General features: G+C 39.0%; 1 protein-coding gene across 2 annotated transcripts in view; it reads left to right on the top strand.

The window, feature by feature from the left end:
- The window catches only part of KCNQ5 (potassium voltage-gated channel subfamily Q member 5), a 518,442-nt gene that overhangs the window by 327,400 nt on the left and 167,772 nt on the right, over positions 1–23,270 (top strand). For both annotated transcript variants that reach the window (XM_036316808.1, XM_036316807.1), the window contains exon 2: positions 5,943–6,033. In XM_036316808.1, coding sequence (XP_036172701.1) covers positions 5,943–6,033 — 91 coding nt within the window. The remainder of the gene's footprint in view (positions 1–5,942; positions 6,034–23,270) is intronic.

The raw sequence follows: 23,270 nt of genomic DNA, 5'->3' as shown, positions 1-23,270 counted from the left end.
TGAGCTAAATTCATTGAGATGTCTGCTCTAAACACCAGCTCCACTTCTTTCTTCACTGTGTTATTCATAATTGCTTGTGAGTGGCTGGGGGTTGTGTTTGTGTGCATGACATTGTGTAACTTGCCATGGTTCATTTGATGAAACATCAGTTGAGCTTTTCTGAATGCTTTGTTTTCATATCATTTTAATTCTTGCTAAATGAACCCATGCTTAAAGCACGAGTTTTGGAAACTGGACATTATCTATCTCACAAGCACCATGATATTTCCAAGTAAAGCTTTTTTATCCGATTAAATCTGACAAATCGATTCTTAATTAACCCACAAGAAAAGGTGGTGGTGGTTGTTTTATTGCGTACACGTATAGGCCATTGAACTGATAATATTTTTTATCATAAATGCCATTCTTCTCCTCTTACCATAATCAGTGCTTTCTGAAGAAGAATTTTGGCCAAAAGATCTGCATTAAGAGAATTTCTTCAGAAAGAAAATAGAAATTATTGCTTCAGGCAAAATAAAGACCAATGACTGTTACAGAATAATTTTGAAGGAATATGGATCTTACAATATCTTGGGATTAATGTATAAAAGAAGAAATATCCCTATTTTTTCTAACTTATCTTAAAACTTACCTGAGTAAGTTGGTGACCCACACCAAAATTACCCTTTTTCCAGCTCTCGGCCCCTCCTTCCTGATCCCCCACCACAGACATCTGTATTGTTGTATGTACCATGGACCCTTCAGCAGTCTGATAAAGCCTATGAACCATCCCTCAGAACAATGTTTTTAAATGCATAAAACACAAAAGAAAAAGTGATGTTGAAATGCTATTATTAAAATATTAAATAAGTTTCTGATATAGTAGCACACATGCTTCTTTATTAATACATTAAAAAACAACCCCTGGCATTGAGGCTAATAACTACAATAATCCTGACATAGTGATGAGCAAAATCAATATTCAAGATGAAATAATTATGGTTTTATCTACAATTATAAAATGGGGTATAAAAATATCTGTGATTTCTATGAATGGGAAAGTCATAAATACTTCTAATACCATCATGGTTTGTTGCCATGGTTAGTGACAAATAAAAGTGCAATTTTCCCTTCTATATTCACAACCCCCCAAAATCCTATCCACAGACCCCTTGGAGGCCCATGGACCCTAGATTAAGACTGCATCCAGTGACTCTTGCCCTTGCTCCCACTTTTATCCAACCAGTAGAGTGGGGTACTGGTCAGTGGTCAGCATGCATGCATGTGCATGGGACCCTCAGAAGCAATGATGTCAGCAGTCACACTCAAAACCCAGCAGTGCACCATTCACTGCCAATGAGCCTGATGTCTAAACACTGTCACTCCCCGGGGTCATTCCGTGTCAATTCAGTGCTTCCCCAGCCAGAGAGTCTGTCTCTGGTATACAAAAACATGTTCCTTGTTCTCCATAATGTCATTCTCCAACATCAGGAAATGTTCCCCAAATATTCTTTTTGTTTATTTAGCTACACCTTACATGCTTGATCTACAACTTTCCTGAGGATAACATGTTCCACACACTAACTTCCTCTAGGAAAGAAGTACTTTCATGTCTCCACCCAGACTTTGTGCCCAAGATTTAGATCCACAATCTATGTGGATGCCTTAAATTGGATTTATCCTCTTCTCCCCAAAATCAGTTTTTCCTCCTGACTTTTCTCCTCATGGCTTGTTAGGAGCATCACCAATAATGAGGTATGAAAACTTCAGACTTTCCAACCACCACACCTCCTTCCCAAACTTTACTCCCCAATCCAATAACTAGGAATGGCATGGAGCTCCTATATTTATCGTCTGTATCTCTATTCTATTCTCATTTCCACCAGTTACTTTACAACCTAATCTAGATCACCACTACCCTTGCCTCTGCTACTCAACTATTCAGATACGTCCTAACAAACACTGCTGCCAACTTGATTTTACCAGAGGGCAGCGCCACTGAACTAAAGACAGACCCTGCCATACAAGCTTTTCCCCTGATCATGTCCCCAGACTCCCAGTTCAGCCACCTGTCTGACCCAGTGCTTCAGTCTAACTCGATAACTTTTTGTTCCATAAAACAGAGAGCAAATATTTTACCTCCTTTATTTTCTAGCTTGTTACCTTTCTCATATTGTACCCTCCTTCTGGAATTTGTTTCCCCAGAAGCTTCTCTGGTCAAAGCCCTACCCTTCCTCCAAAGACCATCTCAAGCACCACCCATTTTTGGAGATGTTTTTGATGTGCTTCCACCATTCCCAATTTGGTGGAATAGAACCCTCCCCACTTCAGCCTCTAAGCATTTTTCTTATGACTTATCTGCCTCAATCCTTCATTAAGATCCATTATGTTGACCTCACCCACTGCACTATATTTTCAGGGTAGGGGCTGCTTTAATTCATCCTATACCTCGGTAGTGTGTGGCACAGTCTCTTTTACAATGGGTTCTCAGTGCATGTTTTCAGTTGAGCTGAAATGATCCCTAAACAGAAAGTAAGTTGCAGGAATGCCCTACCTTACACTTTCCATGTGCCACCAAAGAATAAGCTAGCTGGCAGGTGTTCACTAATTGTAATTTATTGATTAACTAGTGAATTTTAGTGACACTGTGGTTGCACCTGGCCTTAACCCACAGTCTTATGGACTAGTCATTCCAACCATTGTGCAAACTCCTGCTGGACCTTCAGGACTGAGTTTGGTCAGTGCTTTTTTCAGGAGGTCTTCCCTAACCCCAAGTCTGGCTTCATGGGCCTGTCACCTGTGTAGTCCCAAGGACCCAACACCAAGAAGGACTCAATACTTGGTGTCATGTTCTGCTGTCATCATCTTGACATTTTTAATAATTTTTTAATAAAGGTCCCTGCATATTCACTTTGCACTTGACTCCACAAATTGACTATAGTTAGTTGTGCCTAACCTCTCCTTTCTGTATATTTCTGTCTCCTCTTGTATTTTTCCTATCTCTGCAATAATTACTCTGAATTTTACTTTTCTGTTTACATCTGTTTAGTATTCTGTGTGCCTCAACAGATCCTAAGTTCTGAAAGGGGAAAAAAGAACACTATTTATTGTTATATACCCAAGGTTGAGCATAGTATTATATACATAATTAATATTTGATGATTGGATAAGTGGCTGAGTGGTTGAGGGAAGGAAAAAGGGAAGGAATTAACAAATTAATGAATGTATTTGACCATCCATAGCCCTTTGGACAGCTGGAGCATTGGAGGTGTTTGGCTTACAGTCCTCAGATGGGCCCCTATAGCAATAACAGAATTCTAGTGCAGAAACTACTTGTTAGAAAGGGTAAGATCAGCTCAAGGAAAAAAAATGGGCAAAGTAATGACATGAAGCAAAAATATTAAACAAAAAGATTAATGAAGAAGGAACTAGCAAAAAGAATCATTGCATAGATCTGCTTTAAGTACAAATGCAGCTAGTATTGGGATGCTTTTGAAAGAAGGTGATGTCTTAGTGATTAAGCAATCCCCGTGCTTGCTTTTTCTAATGTTTTCTGGGAAGACTGAACTCATGGGCATATGTAGGTAATAGGCACTCACCAGCCAAGAAACATGTGTCACTGTCTTTATTTGATGCCACATCATCCTCCAAACTATCTTACTGATCCCTGATTTTCAACTTCTCATTAGGAGTCTGTGAGTCATATAGGGGCAATGGAATTTGATTCCTGGTTTGTAATTTCCAGTCCATCAGGACCAATTTAATCATCTAAAGTATCTTGAATCATTATACGCATGAGTGAAAAGTCTGATGTGTAGTTATTAACATTGTGTGCTGGGTGTTTTTCACTAGTGAACTCCTTTCCCTTATAGGCTTCTATTTGGAATGATAACTACTTCCCTTTTCAGTGTGAAGAGACAGAGACGTATCCCCAAAAGTCTCGCTGAGCCAATAGTGTTATTTCCATTCTCATCCATGCATACTCTTTCTGCTACACAACCTTGGATGAGTTACAAAATGATTTTCGTTCTCAGTTTCCATATCTGTAAATGTAATGATATTTCTATTCCATACATTTGTGAGGATAATGCGGGTGATGCATGTGAAAGGGGCTTAGACCCATGTCCAGCTTGTAGAAAAGGCTCTATGGATGTTGGTAATTGTTTTAAGCACATAGAATATAAGCAGTTTGAACTTGCACTCTAGTTCGGTGTTGGGATAGATATAAAGAGATAAGGAATACGTGAAATTTGTTAGGAGTCAGGGAACTTTTTCTCTGAAGGGCCAGAGAATAAATATTTTACTCTTGTGCACCATACTTCTCTGTCACACTTCTCAGTTTTGCAGTTGTAACATGACAGTAGCCTTAGACAATGCAGAAACAAATGGGTGTGTCTGTGTGCCAATAAAACTTTACTTTTAACAATAGGCATTAGAGTCCAGATTTGTCTTCAAGACCGTAATTCACCAATCACTTGTGCTCCCAGTCAAGTGCAGTAGACAGACTTATAAGGCTTGCCAAGGTGAGCCAGAGGAGATGGGAACCCACTCCACTGCCATACTAAAGAACGTGGAGACTGATATTTTCAGGGATGTTATTATATGAACTTCCCAGAAATACGTGAAAGTGAAAAATATGGCCTAAAGCAGTGATGGTGAACCTATGAACTCATTTTTTTGGTTGATTTTTCTTTGTTAAATGGCATTTAAATACATAAAATAAATATCAAAAATATAAATCTTTATTATGGTTGCAAATATCAAAAAATTTCTATATGTGACATGGCACCAGAGTTAAGTTAGGGTTTTTCAAAAGGCTGACACGCCGAGCTCAAAAGGTTCGCCATCACTGGCCTAGAGCAAGTAGCTCAGGTATTGTTAGATTTGTTTGTTTTTTTAATCTTGCATTTCAGGATAAATAACTTCAACTTTACAACAGAGTCTTCCTTTTTTCTTAGACAGCTCCTTGGGAAATTGTCTCCCCCTTTGGCCCTCAGAAGTTGCATATTTCTAGGAATAAAAATCTCTGTAGATGACTTGTAGAAAAGTCTGCTCCTGGCTTCTGATCCCAATCATTGTGCATGAACAGACAGAGCTGAGGGCTCCTTTCTGTAGTAGTTTGACTATAAGGACACAGAAAGCATGTGGATATCAGAGGAAATTATTCCCTTACATTATTATTATTATCATTATTATTATTATTATCATTATAAAGAAATAGCCCTGGCCGGTTTGACTCAATGGTTAGAGTATTGGTCTGCACACCAAATGGTTGTGGGTTCAATTCCCAGTCAAGGACACACACCTCAGTTGCAGGTTTGATCCCCAGCCCCGGGGGTGGGGGGCAGAAGCAACTCATCGATGTGTCTCTCTCACATTGGTATTTCTTCCTCCCTCACTCTCTCTCTCTCCCCTCTTCCCTCCCTTCCACTCTCTCTAAAAATCAATAGAAAAAAATATCCTCAGGTGAGGATTGAAAAAAAATAAAATAACAAATTAGAGTCCATGAGCAATATAAGACTCTGAAAATGAGCCAGGGGCTTAGTAACAACTATTTAGAACAGTTGACGGGTCACCAGAAGAGTGAATGTGAGGCATATTCGGCTTCTCTGAAGAGAGAGCAGCTGCGGCACTTGCTCCTGGATAGGAGTTCAAGTGCACACTGTCTGGGCCTTTCTCAGAACCCCTGCTTGGGAAGATGTTTATGGGAAATCCCTAGATTCTAGGATGTGGACATTTAAATACAGCATGCAACACGCAACCTTCGCTTCACCAATAAAGTTACAAAGGACCCCCATTTGCACATCATATTGTATTTTGCTATTAAAAATGGCTGGTCCCTTCCAGGGCGTGTATGATTTAACCAATCACATGTGCCAAGTCACATGGATCTGGTGCTTTTAAGTCTGTCATGATAAGGCAAGGTTCTCATCAGATTTCTCTTTTTTGTTGTCGTTTTACAGCTTTCTCCTTGTCTTTGGTTGCTTGATTTTGTCAGTGTTTTCCACCATTCCTGAGCACACGAAATTGGCCTCGAGTTGCCTCTTGATTCTGGTAAGTGAAACCTATGAACAAAAATGTACATAAAGTTTATGTAATGTAAGAACTGTCGATAATATTTATGCAATGCACACAAAAAGTTCTATCTAGAAAAGGGAGAGTTACTGTGAAGTATAAAAGTTTCAAAGATCACTGAAACGTTTGCCTACCATGTTAACCTTTAGTCAATGTTCAGGATTTCTATTACAGAGGAATATCTTGTGTTATAGCTACATCACTAATGCAAGTAAATACTTGGAAGCAGTTTTAATGATGTTTATCTCTGGTAACACATTATAAGAATCAATGTCCATGAGGTCTCTTATTACATTGATAAAAGTTACAATATAGAAAGCACTTTCCAAATAACCACAATTTGGCTGTAGCTAAGTATAATTGGCCAAGAACTATAAGAATATAGCACCTGGTTCATGCTCTTTTCCATTTTTTAAATGTTTTTATTGATTTTTTAGAGAGAGGAAGGGAGAGAGAGATAGGAACGTGAATAAGAGAGAAACATCATTGATCAGCTGCCTCCTGCACACACACAACCTCCTCCCCCTGCCCCCCCCCCCCACACACACACACACACACACACTGGGGATGGAGCTCACAACCTGGGCATATGCTCTGACTTGGAATCAAACCAGCGACCTCTTGGTTAATATATCTTTATTGATTTCAGAGAGGAAGGGAGAGGGAGAGAGAGAGAGAGAGATAGAAACATCAATGATGGGAGAGAATCACTGATGGGCTGCCTCCTGCATGTCCCCTACTGGGTACTGAGCCTGCAACCTGGGCATATGCCCCAACCAAAAATCAAACCGTGTCCTCCTGGTTCATAGGTCATCGCTCAACCACTGAGCCAAACCAGCTAGGGCTCCTTCATGGTCTTTTCAACAAATGGAATGCATTATGAGTTTTGCTGCTAATACAATTCCCTGGTGAGAAATTCTACATTTTGCTGTCAATCCTCAACCATACAGAATTGCTTAATTTATTTTAAAATGGAAAAAGAGCCAAGGTATTTTATTCTAAATTATTCTGGAATTTTTGAGCTCTTAAATTTTCTATTGCAACTAAACTATAGCACTGTATTCTCAAATCACACCCAATTGAAAGTTTTGTTCATGTACCTCCATTTTGACCTTTCTTGCTTAGTTCAAAAATATCAGACTTGATAGTCTCAGCACTGTCTGAATGAACTCTAAACTGGAACTCACTTCCACTCTAAAACCTGATGAGCTACAAAGGAAGAGAGAGAAAGAGAGAATGGGATACAATGGCTGTGTGCCCTACTAGACAGAGATTGGTGTGTGCAGCAATAAGCATTTACTACAAGAAAATCATTCTTGCCTTGAAGGTGGAAACTGAAAGATGTCAACTAGTATAACCTGAGCAGAGGGCAGCTACTCTTCTTACCGATGCTTCAGATGGCTAGTTTTTGCTGATGTTACCAAGACCTCATCAAGTCTCAGTCTACATCAGGGAGAAATCATTTTTGAGCCTGGAACAAATCTATTCCAGTTTGTTTCATACAAACTGTGCTCAGTTGCATATTGCTAATTTTAAGGTTACTCTTTTGAAACTCAACACAGAGAGTAGACAGACAGACCAAAGAGCACACTGGAGATCTGTTCCATTTGCAAGATTTCCATTTGGGTCACAAGTGGCCTTTTAGCCTCATACACCCCTTTAATAACAACAAATGATCTGCACACCAGATCTAAGGCACAGCTGGCTTTCATGTTTACATACAGAACTACAACTAGGAATTTTTGAGTCAAAATATAAATCTGATTGTTATATTTAGAAACATGAAAAACTAGATCCACTGCATGACCCCTGAGAAATAGTACGCGGAAATCAAACATAGGCATGCCACAAAAAGGTGTCTCTTATAATCAGGTCAAGAATCCAAAATGTTGCCTTCTCTAAATCTCTGAAATATAAACTCAGGCATTGCTCATGAGTTGGTAAATAGTTCTAAGGAACCCATGTTAGTAAAAAGCCCAAAGCTGATTAGTGTCTTGATTTTAAAACTTCTGAACAATTGATCAGAGTTTAGTAACTAGAGTGCATTTGAGAAGATAAAAATGTAGATGTCACACATACCTCAGTCTTTTTTTTTTGCCAGCCTTATTGAGATAAAACTGACATAAAACATTGTGTAAATTTAAGATGTATAATGTGATGATTTTATATATGTAGATGTTGCAAAATGATTACCACAATAAAATTAATTAACATGTCATCACCTCACATAGTTAACATTTGTGTGTGTAGTGAAAACTTTTAATATCTACTCTCTTAGCCACTTTCAAGTATACAATACAGTATTGTCGGCTACAAGTACCATGCTGTACATCAGAGCCTCAGAATTGTTTGTTTTATAACTGGAAGCTTGTACCCTTTGACCACTTTCACCATTCCCACCCCCCTCTGTTTCTATGAATTTGGTTTGGGTTTTGTTTTGTTTTTAATTACTGTTTTTTTAGATTCCACATAGAAATGAGATCATACAACATTTGTTTTTCTCTGGCTGATTTGTTTCATTTAGAGTAATGCCCTTAAGGTCCATCCATGTTATCACAGATGGCAAGATAAATTTCCTTTCATAGCTGAATATTGCATTGTATACATACCACAGTTTCTTTAAGCATTCATTCATTGATGAACGCTTAGGTTGTTTCATGTCTTGGCTTTTGTGAATAATGCTACAATGAAGATGGGAGTGCTGATACCTCTTTGCGATTGTGACATCATTTCTTTCAGGTATATATCCATAAGTGGGATTGCAGGATCATATGGCAGTTCTATTTTTAATTTATTGAGGAACCTCCATACTGTTTAACATAGTGGCTTTGCCAATGTATATTCCCACCAACAGTGCAAAAGGTTTCCCTTTCCTCCACATCCTGGCCCAGCATTAGTTATCTCTTATCTTTTTGATAATACCCATTCTGACAGGCGTGAGGTGATAGCTCATTGTGGTTTTTATTTTCATTTTCTTGATGATTAGTACTGTTGAGCACCTTTTCTTATGCTTGTTTGCCATTGTATATCTTCTTTCAGTATTGAATACCTTTGGATTTAGTCCCTTAATGCAAATGAGGCCTTTGGTTTGAGCATGGTGGTAAGTGCTGCAGGTAGAAAGGTGTTGCTGCATGGCTTTTCTTAGGGAGTATCGTTACCCTCCTATTTTCAAGCTATAGTGATAAATTGTTAGGGTGCGTTTTAACCCAAAGTGTATTCTTAAAACCTACCTAGGAATATGCAGATTGTGATACAAGTCTAAGATCATACTGATGTTATTCTTCTTCATTAACGTTTTCTCCCAAAATTATGTTTTATTCGAACAAAAAAATAATCAAGTCTAGCCTTTTTACTCTTTAGTAATTAATAAATTAGAAAGCATAGTATAGGATGAAAGTTTGATCAGTTGTAGAATATTGGTGAGGGGGAGAAGAGAAATCTCAATTATTTAGGGAAGCTCTTATTTATTCTTTTAACTTGCACGTTTGAGATAGTTCATCTGATTTCAAAGTATGTCTAGACTCTGAACATCTAATCAAACATGATTCAGAGAACACAGTTCTGATTAGTTCCCAAGATGGAACATATCTAAAGAATTGCCACCCAAATAGTAATAAGAATGGCTTTAAAAGTGTTTGCAGAAATTTACAATAAAGCCACTTTTGTGTACTTTTGGTCACAAGTACAACAGAGGAGTCAATTTAGGAGAATTAAAGAGCATTATGCTAAGCGAAATAAACCAGTCAGAGAAAGACAACTATCACATCATCTCTCTCATATGTGGAATCTGATGAACAAAATAGATCCAGAGACATGGAAGCATGGAACAGACTGTCGAATCTCAAGGGAAGGCGTGGGTGGTTGATTGGTTGCGTTAGAAGAGATTAACCAAAGAAATTATATGCATATATGCATAACGCATGGACACAGATAATAGTGTAGTGAAGGCCTAGGGAAGGGAATCAGTGGGGAGAAAAAAGGGGATAGCTGTAATATTTTCAGCAATAAAGATAAATTTTTTAAAAAGAAAACCAGAAACTGAATCACTACAGGGAAAAAAGATACAGATTAGATAGGTAGATAGATAGATAGATAGATAGATAGATAGATAGATAGATAGATAGATAGATGATAGATAGATAATCATATATCACAATTACATATTTTTCATAATTCTGTCCCATTTGGTTTTTTAAAACATATTAAAAGACGTTCCTATATTCTAACTCAGATTCTATTTCTGTGCAAATAAAAGGCACCCACACTTCTGTCAGGGTGCACACTCCAGCCAAACTGGCCCCTGGACAGACTGCCCAGGACCCTCTTTGACACACACTTTACACCTGTTTCCTTGAGGGCACCAGCATAATAGGTAGAGGCCATTACTTTGGACTTGTTCTTGCTCACCTCCTAGGTCTCCATAGAGTCTTCAGTCTCCATCCCCAACCCTAAGGGGAGGCTCTCATCATTCTCATCCAGATCTGCACCCCCAATGCTACTTGCAAACTTGTAACTTACTTGCCTCAGTTACAAGTCAAATGAACACCCATGTTAATTTTCTTTTTTATTCTTGTATGAACTAGGGTTTCATGATATATACGAGGTTCCCTATCTCTCTCCACAGAAGCAGCAGAGCATATACTGAAGAATGTTATTGACAACACTGAGTTCAAGTTCACTTCTACCACTTTATAGCAGTGTAACTTTGGGAAATCACTTCCTGTATCTTAGTTTTCTCATCAGTTGAAAGTGGATAATAATATATCCTACTTCATAAAGGTGTTGTGAGGATGTTAAATTCCAGTGCTCAGAACTGGGCCCAGCATAGGGAAAGCTAGCAAATATTATAATCATCACTGGCTCTCCCAAGTACAGGTGAACTGTGGACTATTTGAAAATGCTTTATTTGAGAAAAAAATCTTACTTTTCTAAAAAAAACAAAAACGGAATTTTTCACCACAAATATTGTAAATTAGGGCAACTTTCTTCACAAACATTCATTTAACTAAAACTGAGTCAGTGGTACACATTCAGCGTGCAATGTGTGTTCACAATAACCACGTATTTTTTGATGACTAATGAAACAGATTTTTATTGTTGTAATTTTTTGACAAATGTATCTGATGACAATGCCATAGCTCTGTTAGCTCTTCTGAATGGGGCACTGGGCAGGGATAACACCAAGGACAATTAAAAGCTGAAGTTAATTTCCTATGTTTTGTAAATTCTTTAAAACTGAAATAGAGCTAGCATATTTTTAAGTAACTTTTGTTTATGACTCATTGATTTCTTATTAAAAGAAAAAACTTGCCGTATAAATTACTCCCATTTTACTGAATGGCTAACTAAGTTGCAGATCATGCACCCCGCCTAAGAGAGAGCCAGGATTTCATGGCCTGGCTGACTGAAAACCTGGATTGTCTTCAAGGCATCCAGCAACCTCGCAACCTCATTCTCTTGCTTCTTAATCAAGACTGACAGGTCTACTGAAGTGCACTTTCCACCAGTCAATGAAGCACGGAGGTCCATGGCTTCTTTTTTGTTCCAAATATGCCAAGTGATGCCTGCACCCTTGTACTAGGGATGTCTGTTTCTTTTTTCATAAAGGATTCACTTTCAAAGTTATCACAAGTGGGTATATCAAATCAGACCACTATAAGGTCTTTGTATCAAGAATTCTAAATACTATTTTGTCAACAGTCAATAGCCTGACCTGTGGGGTAAATAGTCAAGTATAAAGGAAGCTGTGTCTTCTAGTCCCAGCTCACTTTGTTTCAATAAGCATTATCCTACTGAAGGGAAAGCTCCTATTTCCAGATTAAGATATAGTGAAAAGTTTTGTTATGACTTGTTTTAATTCTGTTACCTTTAAGTTGTATATTTTAGCATTTCATATCCTACTTTCTTAAGAACAATGCTGTTTAGAGTACATTTTCTATTGATTGGATAACTTCTTGCCTTCCAGATTAATTTTAAAGTATTCATTTTAGGCCCTTCATATAGATTGTTGTACACATTGAAAATGGGCTACCTCTCCACTTAATAAAAGTGATTATTATCATTTGTAAAATTTTCACTAAAGATGGTCATTTCTAAAAGTGCCCAGCCACAACGCAGTAAAAGGAATACCATTATCAATTTTAGCAAGATAGAGAATGTTTCAGCGAATTTGTGCCTCTATCCTCCTACTGTGTCAAAAAGACTCCAAACCACAAATGGATTGTACTGAGCATCTGGACAAGTACTCAAACACATGGTCAAACATTCAGGTCTGTCCAAACAGCTGGGTGTTTGGCACCTTCTAGATAGAGCATATGCATATTTGCTGTTTTTGCTTCATGTAGCAAAGCAAACATGGGTTTGCTGTTCCTTTGCACAATGAATCAGTTCCTGAAATGTGTACAAATCCAATTTAAGCAGATCTAATTATATCTTAAATGCACTAGTGGAGCTTACTATTTAAAGGAAATCTGTAGTGAATCCTTTTGTAGAGTGAAGAGTCCTCTTGAAAAGCTAATAACAGCTACATAATTAATCTGTTTGATGTTTGTTTTCTTCTTCTAATGTGAGTGCCTGTAGGGTTTTTAAATTGTTAGATAACTGTCCATGATATAATGCAGTATTGAAGAATTAGAGAGGTTGTTGCCACTTGCTATCAATCAATATTAGTAGAGGGGAAAAATCAGTCCCAAACACATTTTTCTGTCCTTGCAGAGTAGAAAGATTTGCACATAAAATTGTATGGATTTGGTGTGAAAATGAGATTACATTAAGTGTTTGATTTCAAAGCACTAGCTAAACATTGTAAGAAGGTATAAGAGAGTATAAGAATCCATTTGAGAATATTAAATCTTATGTTTGCAATGGAAGTGACAGAGTCTAAGATGCTAAATAATCAGATATGAAGAATGAGTGATGCTTCTTGTTGTTTATCACACCCCTGTAATTTACTGCAGAAAGCTCTCAGAATATCCCAATGAGCACTGAAAACTGTAATTATTTTCCTTTCCTTGTCTTTCATCAAGGAAAATGCACATAAACTTTAAAATGATTTATTGAATCTAACAAACCTCATCAATCTGGTGAGGACTGAAAAGAAAAAGCAGAAGTAGCATAACACCTACACTGACTCTTAACTGAGGGATAATAATATAGTAAGTTGCCTTGTGAAAAGTATTTCAGATATTAGAGCAAAGAATTGTTCACGTTAAAGGTAATGAAATAGTGTCTGAAAGAGACCAGATTTCTCTCTACAGTTAGGAAGGAAAGAACTCTCCACATTTCTGGTGCGAGCATGGTATCTAACCAACTGGCCCAGTCTATATCACAGAATTTCTCTGTACAATTTTATTTTGAGACTTGACGCACAGCCCAGCAGACATCCAAACAGCTCTCAGTGAGCCAAACTCAAGCAGGTCTGCACTGACGCCCTATGTGCTTTTGAGCTCCACAAAAGTATTTAGACTGAGAGAGAAAGAGGAAACAAGGTGGTATGATAAATATCTGAGGGTTATCAGAGAATAACAGAGTCCAAGATGGCTGGCAATAAAGGAGGAGCACCCTTCTCTTAGGATCTTTCCGGGTTTAAGTAATTTCCACCACTTGAACCTGGGTCAGACACTTTTGCTCTCCCAGAGTAAATGATCTCTTCCCTCTGCCTTCCCTCAGCATTGGCTACTTGTTCCTTGTTCATTTATTCAAGAATATTTATGCAGCACCGAAGGACATAGCAATGAGCAAAACAGGCAAATCTCTACCCTCAGGGAAGTCACATTTTTGTGGGGAAAACATATAGTAAACAAATCAACAAACCAATATGTTAAATGTTATAAATAAAAGAAAAGCAAAAAAGGCAATAGTGAGTGGTGTTTTGATAACATATTTAGAGAAGACCACTGGAAAGAGGAGGCTTAGCCCGGTCATTGTGGCTCAGTGGTTGAGCATCGACCCATGTACCAAGAGGTCACCAGTTCAATTCCCGGTCAGGGCACATGCCCAGGTTGTGAGCTCAATCCCCAGTAGGGGGCATGCGAGAGGCAGCCGATGGGTGATATTTCTCTCTCATCGATGTTTCTTTCTCTCCCTTCCCCTCTCTCTAAAATTAATAAAAACATATATTTTTTTAAAAGAAAGGGAAGCATATAGCAGAGACTTCAGTGGAGTGAGGCAACAAGCTGTGTAGGGATTTGATTTGGGGAAAGAACATTCCAGGCAGATGGAGCTTCAAGGACAAAAGCCCTGGGCAGGAGCACACCTGCGGAGTGAAGGAAGGGCATGGAGACCAGAACAGTTGTTGGAGAAAAAGCCAGGGGCAGAATGGAGAAAAATGAGGCACCAGGTGGACTGTAAATTTCTTGAGAATAGGATACAAAGCTGATTCAGGGATAGCACTAACATAGTGGTATCTGGTGGCAAATTATCATTAAATATTTGGTGAGAGAAGATGGCCAATTATTTAAATATACAACATTCATATTGAAATTGTCACAGTATCATGAATATGATGCCAAGATTAAAACAAGATGCATGGACTGGAACAGGGAGCCATAGGATTGAAGCCATTTAGGAAGCAACTGAAGTCATTCATGGAAAGCACGATGGAAACCTAGACAAAACCGGAGTTGTGAACGAAGGGAGGGGATGCACTGCAGCAGTAAGAGTAGTTCCGGGGTCAGGTCAAAGCTGATCATCCTGTGGAATTGGTCGGTGCCTCACAGAAAGTCTGGGAGGGCTTTTCTTCTCAGAACTGAGATAGTCTGCCCAGTGCACACTACATGGCTCCCAAGTGCCGCCTGCTGCCTCATTTCAGATGCTTTTTGTGCCAACCTGTAGTTCTCATTCGCCCTCTCTCTCCTCGCTGCCTCTCTGGTTTAGATCTGCATCTGGCTCTGACCTGTGTATCCCTGTCAGGATTTTCCAGCTGGTCTCTGATCCTGTGGATTTCCATCGATTGTCAGATGGTTCCCTGGATCCTGCTAGGCCCTCTCCTAATCTCTCCAGGCCCCATCTCTTACTTCACTGCAGTTTTAACTCAAATCTATATGAAGTGCTTCCTGCATTCCAGCCTCTGTGTTGGGGGCTGGAGTCCTAAATATGCATAAGACATGCCCTGCCCTGGAAGCGTGTCTAAAGCACATTCTTGTCTACAATCTCTGACCAACTCTAGAAAAAATAAAAGTCTTGAAATCATGGATTGATAGAGTATAAATGGTGAAATTAGGAGATGAAAAATAAATGGGTTAATTTGTTATTTTTTTTTAAATTCCCATTTTAAGACATGTGCACTTGAGAGAATAGACCTATCTCAAGCGATCTATTTCTCATGAAAATCACAAATAAGATCATCAAAAACTATCTTCAATATAGATTACTACTAATCATGCCTGTATATTGGATATTGGGTTGCTACTGCACCAGGCCAAAAACTAGAAGCAGTGGGTGGGCCCCCTGCCCCCATGCAGCCATACATCAGGGGTCACTATTAAAGTGACAAGCCATATCATGCTTCTGCATAATAGGTTAGAGAAAAAATTTCCAAGCTATAAATGGCAGCTTGACAAACAGCATTACAGGCTGGATTCAATGAAAATGCTGCAGACCTGGCTCCCTCGGGACTATAAATCACAATGAATCCACAGAACATTACTGGAAAATGGAGAACAGGAAAGAGATTGCGCGTGTGACAGGCCCTCCAGCCCTGCTCGCTGAAGACTAATTGAGGGAGATTCAGTGCTGCAAGAACTCAGCATCATGGGAAACCTGGAAAGCCTTTCTGCAGAGCAGGCTTAACAAGGAAATGCCAACCCCAGACCTCAGCCACCCTTGGGTAAGGTGGAGGCGGGGAGTGAGGAACCACCACCCCTATGAGTGAGGTCAAGAGGGAGAATTCAGTGTTTCTCACTCCCCGGTCCCTGACTCTACTGGCCATTTTTCAATCAGGTGAAATCAAGTACAAATCAATATAAAATGCAACCTTATGAGAAAGAGAAACCCTAGCATAATGGGAGAGTGTTATACAGAAGTGAAGGGGGATGGTGAGCAACCCTGCCTTTTAGATGTCATGATAAATAGGATACAAAGCCTTTAAAGACTGGAGGACTTGGGCATTGCATATCTATAAAGCTGGAGGATTTTCTGCCCAGCTAGCCAACCCACTGGCTTCTCTCCAAAAAAAAAAAAAAAAAAAAAAAAAACTCCTTCCTGGGTCATTTTCTGGTTTGGACTTATGGCCCACAGCAGTGGAAAATTACAAATCAGGGTCACTGTTGCCAGGCACGGCTAGGCATTCAACTAGCTGAAGCAAGTGAGCTGTGTGACCAGGTTGGGAAGCTCATCTGTTTGTAGAGTCCAGGAAAGACCAATGCAGAGCATTAGGCTGGAGGTCCAAAATGGGAAAGCATCCAGCTGGGTCGTTCAGAAGTCCAACGCTGTGAGGACATGTGTTTCCTTGAGTCGCCTCTGCAGACTGAAGGATTTTTTTTTTTTTTGAGCTGCTCATTGATTCTTTTTTTTTCCATCCATCTATGTTCACTAAGCACCTATGAGGTAGGCTGTGAGCCAGAGGCACTGCCCACATTACACACCCCATCCCTATCTGTGATGGTTCTTTACTCTTTTTTTTTCCCTAACTAAATCAGATGGAAATTTTTTAGTTTTATGGATATGCGGTCCCTTCTCTTACCTTACATTTCCATAATGCAGTTTACCTCACATGCTATTGTAAATAGAATAATGATGTCAGTGTAACATGGAAGGTGACAGTGATTTTTCCCAAATAACAGCAGCTGAACACAGCAAGCCTGGAGTGCAAACTGCCCCGTCCACCTTCTTTATTTTGGACACTTACTCTGCCTTGGAAGTGCGTTTAGGCAGTTCTCCCAGTCTTTGTGTAAAATACACAAACATAAGGTGGGAAACTAAAGAGATCCATCTTTAGCTTCACCACATTTTGTGCAAAGTCTGCAACTCTCTCTACTAGTGACATGTGATGCGGGGCCCTTGTCTCCATAACGCAGCACCTGCACCTTCCTGACAGCCTTTCCATCGAGCTACCTTCACATTTGTGGAGTGAAGGCCAGGGGTGCTGCAGCGTTTTCTCATTAGATGTTGACATAGCTTTTTTTTAGATTATAGAAATATGGCCTTTATTTTGTGGACATATCTTTTTATTTTTTATTTTTCAATTACAGTTGACACTTAATATTATTTTATATTAGTTTCAGGTATATAACATAGTGATTAGACATTTATATAACTTACAAGGTGATCACCCCAGTAAGTCTGGTATCCATGTGACACCATACATAGTTATGAGAATATTAACCATATTTCTTATGCATCCCCGTGACTGTTTTGTGACTACCAATTTGCAGTTCTTAATCCCTTCACCTTTTCACCCAGCCCCTCCAATCCCACTTCCATCTAGCAATCATCAGTTGGTTCTCTGAATCTCTGATGTTGACGTATCTTTTTAACTCTACTAAAGTCTTATTAGGATTGTTGTTTTTGTATGATCTCTGCTTCCATGGGTGTAGAGTGGTTTGCTCTAGCTCTATTTTCATCATAAGCCCCGTTCTTTTTAGTGAGCAGTCTTGCCCTAAAACCTGGCTTTGTGTTAAAGCAAAAATGCATTTACTGCACTGTGGCTGGGAAGCCAGTATGTAAGTGGAACAAGCTTATATATTCTGTCTACTCAGAAGTGCACCAGTATTCGGCTTGACAATATGGTCTTTTCAAGTGAAAGGCATCAGCGGCACTAAGCTGGGTGTGGGGGTGACGGGGAGGGGGTGTCATCCTTAGGTCAAATAAATCAAAAGGCTAAAAAGCTATATATCAGATGGTGGTTTAGAGTCATCTTTACTCAAACCTTTCTACTCTTCCCTTATCAAGCGATGTTAAAGAAACCTTCAAGCTTTCAAATTTTAACATTCAGCCTAAATTTTAATAAAAGAAACTTTTATTCAATTTAGATAGAAAAATAATGTTATATAGTGCTATAGATAGAATTAAATTTTAACACTGTTGCATTCGAGCAAATTGAGAATATTTTATTTTTAAAAATATAATTTGATTTAATTATTTTAAAGATTTTTCACCTTATTTAACTTTAAGTCTTTTTTAATATATCTTTATTGATTTCAGAGAGGAAGGAAGAGGGAGATAGAAACATCAATGATGAGAAACTATCATTGATCGGGTGCCTCCTACACACCCCCTACTAGGGATCGAGCCCATAATCCGAGCATGTGCCCTGACCAGGAATCAAACCATGGCCTCCTGGTTCATAGGTCGAAGCTCAACCACTGATCAACACTGGCCCAGCAACTCTAAGTCTTTTGATATCTCCTCAATATGTAAAAAAAAAAAAAAAAAAAAAAAAAAAAAATGTAGCATTTTTATCATCCTATCTTATCCTCCTTTTAACTTGAAGTAAAATTTCAAATAATTTTTTGAATTAAAAGATCTAATTCCTTACCTTGCCATACACAGGCTTCTCACATAGCTCTAATTTTCCCTTAAATTTTGAGGCTTATTTCAACACGTTCCCCTTAAAGTTACCCACACAGCATCATTGTATGTATGTATACCTATGTGCATGTGTGTACATGCTCTCTCTCTCTCTCTCTCTCTCTCTCTCTCTCTCTCTCTCTCTTTCTCTCACAGTCACACTCTACACTTCAGCAATATTAAGCCATTCATATTTTTATGCACACTGCCTCTGTGCCTTTATTAATTTTATTCCTTCTATTTGAAAAGCCCAGTTCTACCACTTCTCTTCACCACCTTAATGACTCCTATCATTTTTCAAGTCTCAGCTCATCTCCCATCTTCCTGGGTGTTCTTCCTGACTCCCCAGGAGCTATGATATCCCCTTCCTCTGTGCTCTGGGGTCCAGCACAGCTCAGAAGAAATGGCTGATAGCAGCATTCACACTGCAGTATGATTGTTGGTTTCCAAGCATATACTGTATTTCATTTCTGTTAGACTGAAAACTACATAAGACTAAGGATTGTCTGTCACTAGTCTTTTTATTTCCTAGTATGTACGTACCACAGTGCCCAGCACATAGGAGATGCTCAATAAATATGTGAAAACTAAGTGGCGTGGCCATCCAGTCTAAAGACAGCAGCAGTAATTCTCCACATGTATGCTTCTTTTGTTGTTTCTATAGTGTCTATCACTATTTGATATTTTCTTGATTATTTGGAACTCTTTTTCATTGCTGGTTTCTGTCACTAGAATACAAGTGGACTTTTGTTATTATGTTTACTTTCACCCCATGCCTAAACAAAACATGTACTCAATGCCTAGAACAACAAGAAAGGTACAAGATAAGCTATCAAGTGTGTGAAATGAATGAGATCCAGATTTTGTTCTCCTCAACTAATAGCAAGCTTTTTAATAAGTTACTATATAAAGTCAGTGCCTCTAGAGAGATATTAAGATACTCTGTTTTTAATTAATCTTTTAAGTTTAGCAGTATGAAATTCCAAAACCAATTTCTTACTCAGATGGAACGCATATAAAGACAAGTATAAGTATTGCAGTGCCGGGAGCCGGTCCATGCTTGCTGTTTCAAGGGACCTGGCATATATGGCATACTGTTCTTAATATGTTTGCTCACCTTCTTGGCACTATGTGTTTTAACCAAGGTCTCTGAGAAAGGTTGTTTCCCCAGGTAGGGATTTTCCCCTGAAGTTAGGGAGGGAATAAAACCTCTTAACTAAGTGCCAGGCGGGTAATTAATCACTTTAACTATGAACAATCATGCTTAAGCTACATAATCTTTACTCCCTGGAATGGAGTTAAGAAACGCCCTAACCTTTGGAATAGAGATTGATAGGATTGGAATCAACTGGTATAAATACAGATGTAAGAACACAGAACTTAGAACACAGAACTGAGAGACGGAACCTAGGCACAGAACCTACACAGAACTAGAGACAGAAGAACTTCACTGGAGAGAACATGGCAAAAGATCCTGCACTGAACCTGACTACAGAAATTGGCAAGAGAACCTGACTAGAACCTGGTGACTGAACCTGGCTGGAGAACCTGGACAGAACCTGGCTGGAGAATCTAGCGAGGGAACATGGCTACAGAACCTGGCTGGAGAACCTAGCGAGGGAACATGGCTACAGAACCTGGCTGGAGAACCTAGCAAGAGAACATGGACACAGACCCTGGCAGGAGATCCTAAGCAGAACTTCTCTGGAGATCCAAACCAGAACTTGGCTGGAGATCCTGGCTGGAGATCCTGGCTAGGCTGCTGATCAACTGAACACTGTCTCCGTGTCCTTCCTTCTTCGCCAACTCCGTCTACACCTTTGGGGACCCCTGGACCTGCTGGGGCAGGACCCCGGCATTGCAGAATACAAGGTTCAATAATCTAAAATTATTATTTGCTAATTTTTGCCCTTTTTTTCACTCATCCTCATTTTCTGCTGATTTTCATGTGCTCTTCTGAATCTGGTATAATCAAGAGATTTATGTTATTAAAACAAATACTCTTACCTAATATCAAAGCAGGCTGATCATTAACATTAAAGAATAATAGTATAATATGAATCAGTAGCCAACATTAAAAATTAATAAGATCATGTAACAAGAGAGAATTACTGTAATGACCTAGCCAGTGATTCAACACTAACATATTTTAATTAAAAACTCATTTAGTAATGACTAAGTCATTCACTAATGGTCTCTAGAGGTAAAAAGAAATAGGAACCGATGTCTCTAAATAGCTTCCTATGATAGCATTTTAGATCAACAGAACTTAATCAAACTAAGACATAGTTATCACTCCTCCTCAGATTTCACTCAATATATTATTTATATTTCACTTTTGACACATATTTTGCTTTAAACCTTACATTAAATAAGCATTTCTTTAGTATCTATTCCGTTCTAGGCTGTGTGCCCTAGCCTCCTTAATCTGATTTGGGTTATTCTGTCTTTTCCTGTTTTTCACCTAAAGTAAAACTCCAAATAATTTTCATAATTAGGAGATCCAAGTCCTTACCTTGAGAGAGAGAAGCAAAAATGAGTGAGAGAACCAAAAGTAACTAGATTTAAAGACTATGTAATCCATAAATATGATGGTTTAATAGAAATGCGTAGCTTGGTCAGTGTGGTTCAGTTGGTTGAAACATCTTTCATACACTGAAAGGTCTTGGGTTCAATTCCCAGTCAGGGCACATACCCAGGTTGCAGGTCCCATCCAGAAAGGTGTGTGTGCAGATAACCAATCACTGTTTCTCTCTCTCATTGATGTTTCTCTGTCTCTCTCTACCTTCCTCTCTCTCTAAATTCAAATTTTAAAAATATGTAGAAAGAACAATTTATTATAACAAAGGAAGTGATTAATTCCCCCACTGCAAGTTAGGGAAAGCTTCCAGAGGTGGGTCTAGCAGCCGTGGGCAAACTACGGCCCGCAGGCCGGATCCGGCCGTTTGAAATTAAAAAAAATAAAAAAAAAAAAAAAAAAAGACCGTACCCTTTCATGTAATGATGTTTACTTTGAATTTATATTAGTTCACACAAACACTCCACCCATGCTTTTGTTCCGGCCCTCCGGTCCAGTTTAAGAACCCATTGTGGCCCTCGAGTCAAAAAGTTTGCCCACCCCTGGCTAGAGTCGCAAAGGTCTGGATTAGTCTGGCTGGATTTTAGGGGGGCCAGGTAGACAAACGGAGGCTGAGGAAGGTTGAAACTGTGCTGAAAAAGAACCTAGTTTTCCCAAATAAAGTCATTTGGATTTTATGCTTGTCAGTGATGGAAATCAAAAAGAGGTCTTTCAGTAGTACAATGACCTGATCAAGTGTGGTTTTGAGAAAGACAATTCTGAGTTCTCCTTGGAGGATACTAGTAATTGGGATAGAGGAGGTATGGATGAGAATAGAGACTGCTGCATTGCCCTGAGGCACATAATGAGCATCTGGACTAAGATAGAAACAGAGAAAGGAGAGAAAAGGCTGGATTCAGGTGGCATTTCTGAGATCGAGCAAGGAGGAATGGTATTTGAAGGAGAGACTGGGGATGAAGATGCCTGTGAATCTGACTTTAGGTTGTGGTCAGATAGTGACATCATTGCCCAAGACTGTGAATACAGAACAGGTTCAGAGGAAAGATAAGCTGGTTTATAAAATATAACATTTCATTAATTTGGGGACCATCAGAACATATTGGAAATATTGTATCTCTAGTCCAGGGGATGTAGGAGTCTAGATTTGGAGCTCATGCTATGTAGGGGAAATGAAAGAACTCTGAGAGGTGGACAGTGAGAAAATTGTGTAAGGAAATAGCAGCCACCATTATGGAGAGCAAATCACTCTGAGATCAGATGTCCTGTGAATACTCTTCTTTATTCCATGCCCCTAGAAACCTAATGCCAATGTTAAAAGTTAGACTTTAGTCATTTCACTAGGCAACTTCCCAGGACATGGCTCACCACCTATGTCATCTTCAACACTGGAATTTCAATGGTTAGAGCATTCGTTTACAGCAGTCTTTGTCCAAAGTGTTGTGGCTCCTGGATAACGGATACAAAATTGTGGATGGAGCCTTCTTCCCTTGAGGAGTTATGGGTCAATATTGCACCGAGGATCCAGTGATTTTAATTAATTTTTTCAAAGCAAAACTCTTTAAAAGGTCTCACTGAGAGCTGTTCTTAACTACCCTAAATCTAGGATAAAAATCCAGGAAGCTTTAAGGTTGTTGCAATCCCCCGTTGCTGTCCATTTTCCCACATGATAGAGGGATGGAGTTCTCCAAGAAATGGAGCACCTTGGAAGGTTTGTTACCTCTCATCTACACAAATGTCTAAGGTTGTGTGGAATCAGTGCTTTTCAGGAATCTAGCATCTTCCCCAAATATCAATCTTTTTTCAATAATCATTGCATGAATCAAAATCACTTCCTACCACATGGTAGGTAATTTGAGAACCACTCACCTAAGCTGTTGTGAACAGTTCTTAGCCATAAGCCTCAGGCATAAATTATCCTGGCCAAATACCTGAACAGCAAATATCAATATAAGAGTTCAATCACTGGCACAAGTGTCTGTATCATTAGGACAGAATGATCAAAGGAAAACAATTTTTTTAAAAGAGGTTTTGGGTAACCTACATATGTGCACTTCTCTTGATATGTCATCAAATGACAGCTGGAAATAAAAAACTATCCAAGTGTGAGATTTTCAGGAGATGAGAGAGGGAA

The sequence above is a fragment of the Myotis myotis genome, unplaced genomic scaffold, assembly GCF_014108235.1.
Source record: "Myotis myotis isolate mMyoMyo1 unplaced genomic scaffold, mMyoMyo1.p scaffold_m19_p_7, whole genome shotgun sequence".
Classification (NCBI taxonomy): domain Eukaryota; kingdom Metazoa; phylum Chordata; class Mammalia; order Chiroptera; family Vespertilionidae; genus Myotis; species Myotis myotis.
The sequence above is the reverse complement of the archived record's forward strand: the minus strand, read 5'-3'. Positions and strand labels throughout refer to the sequence as shown.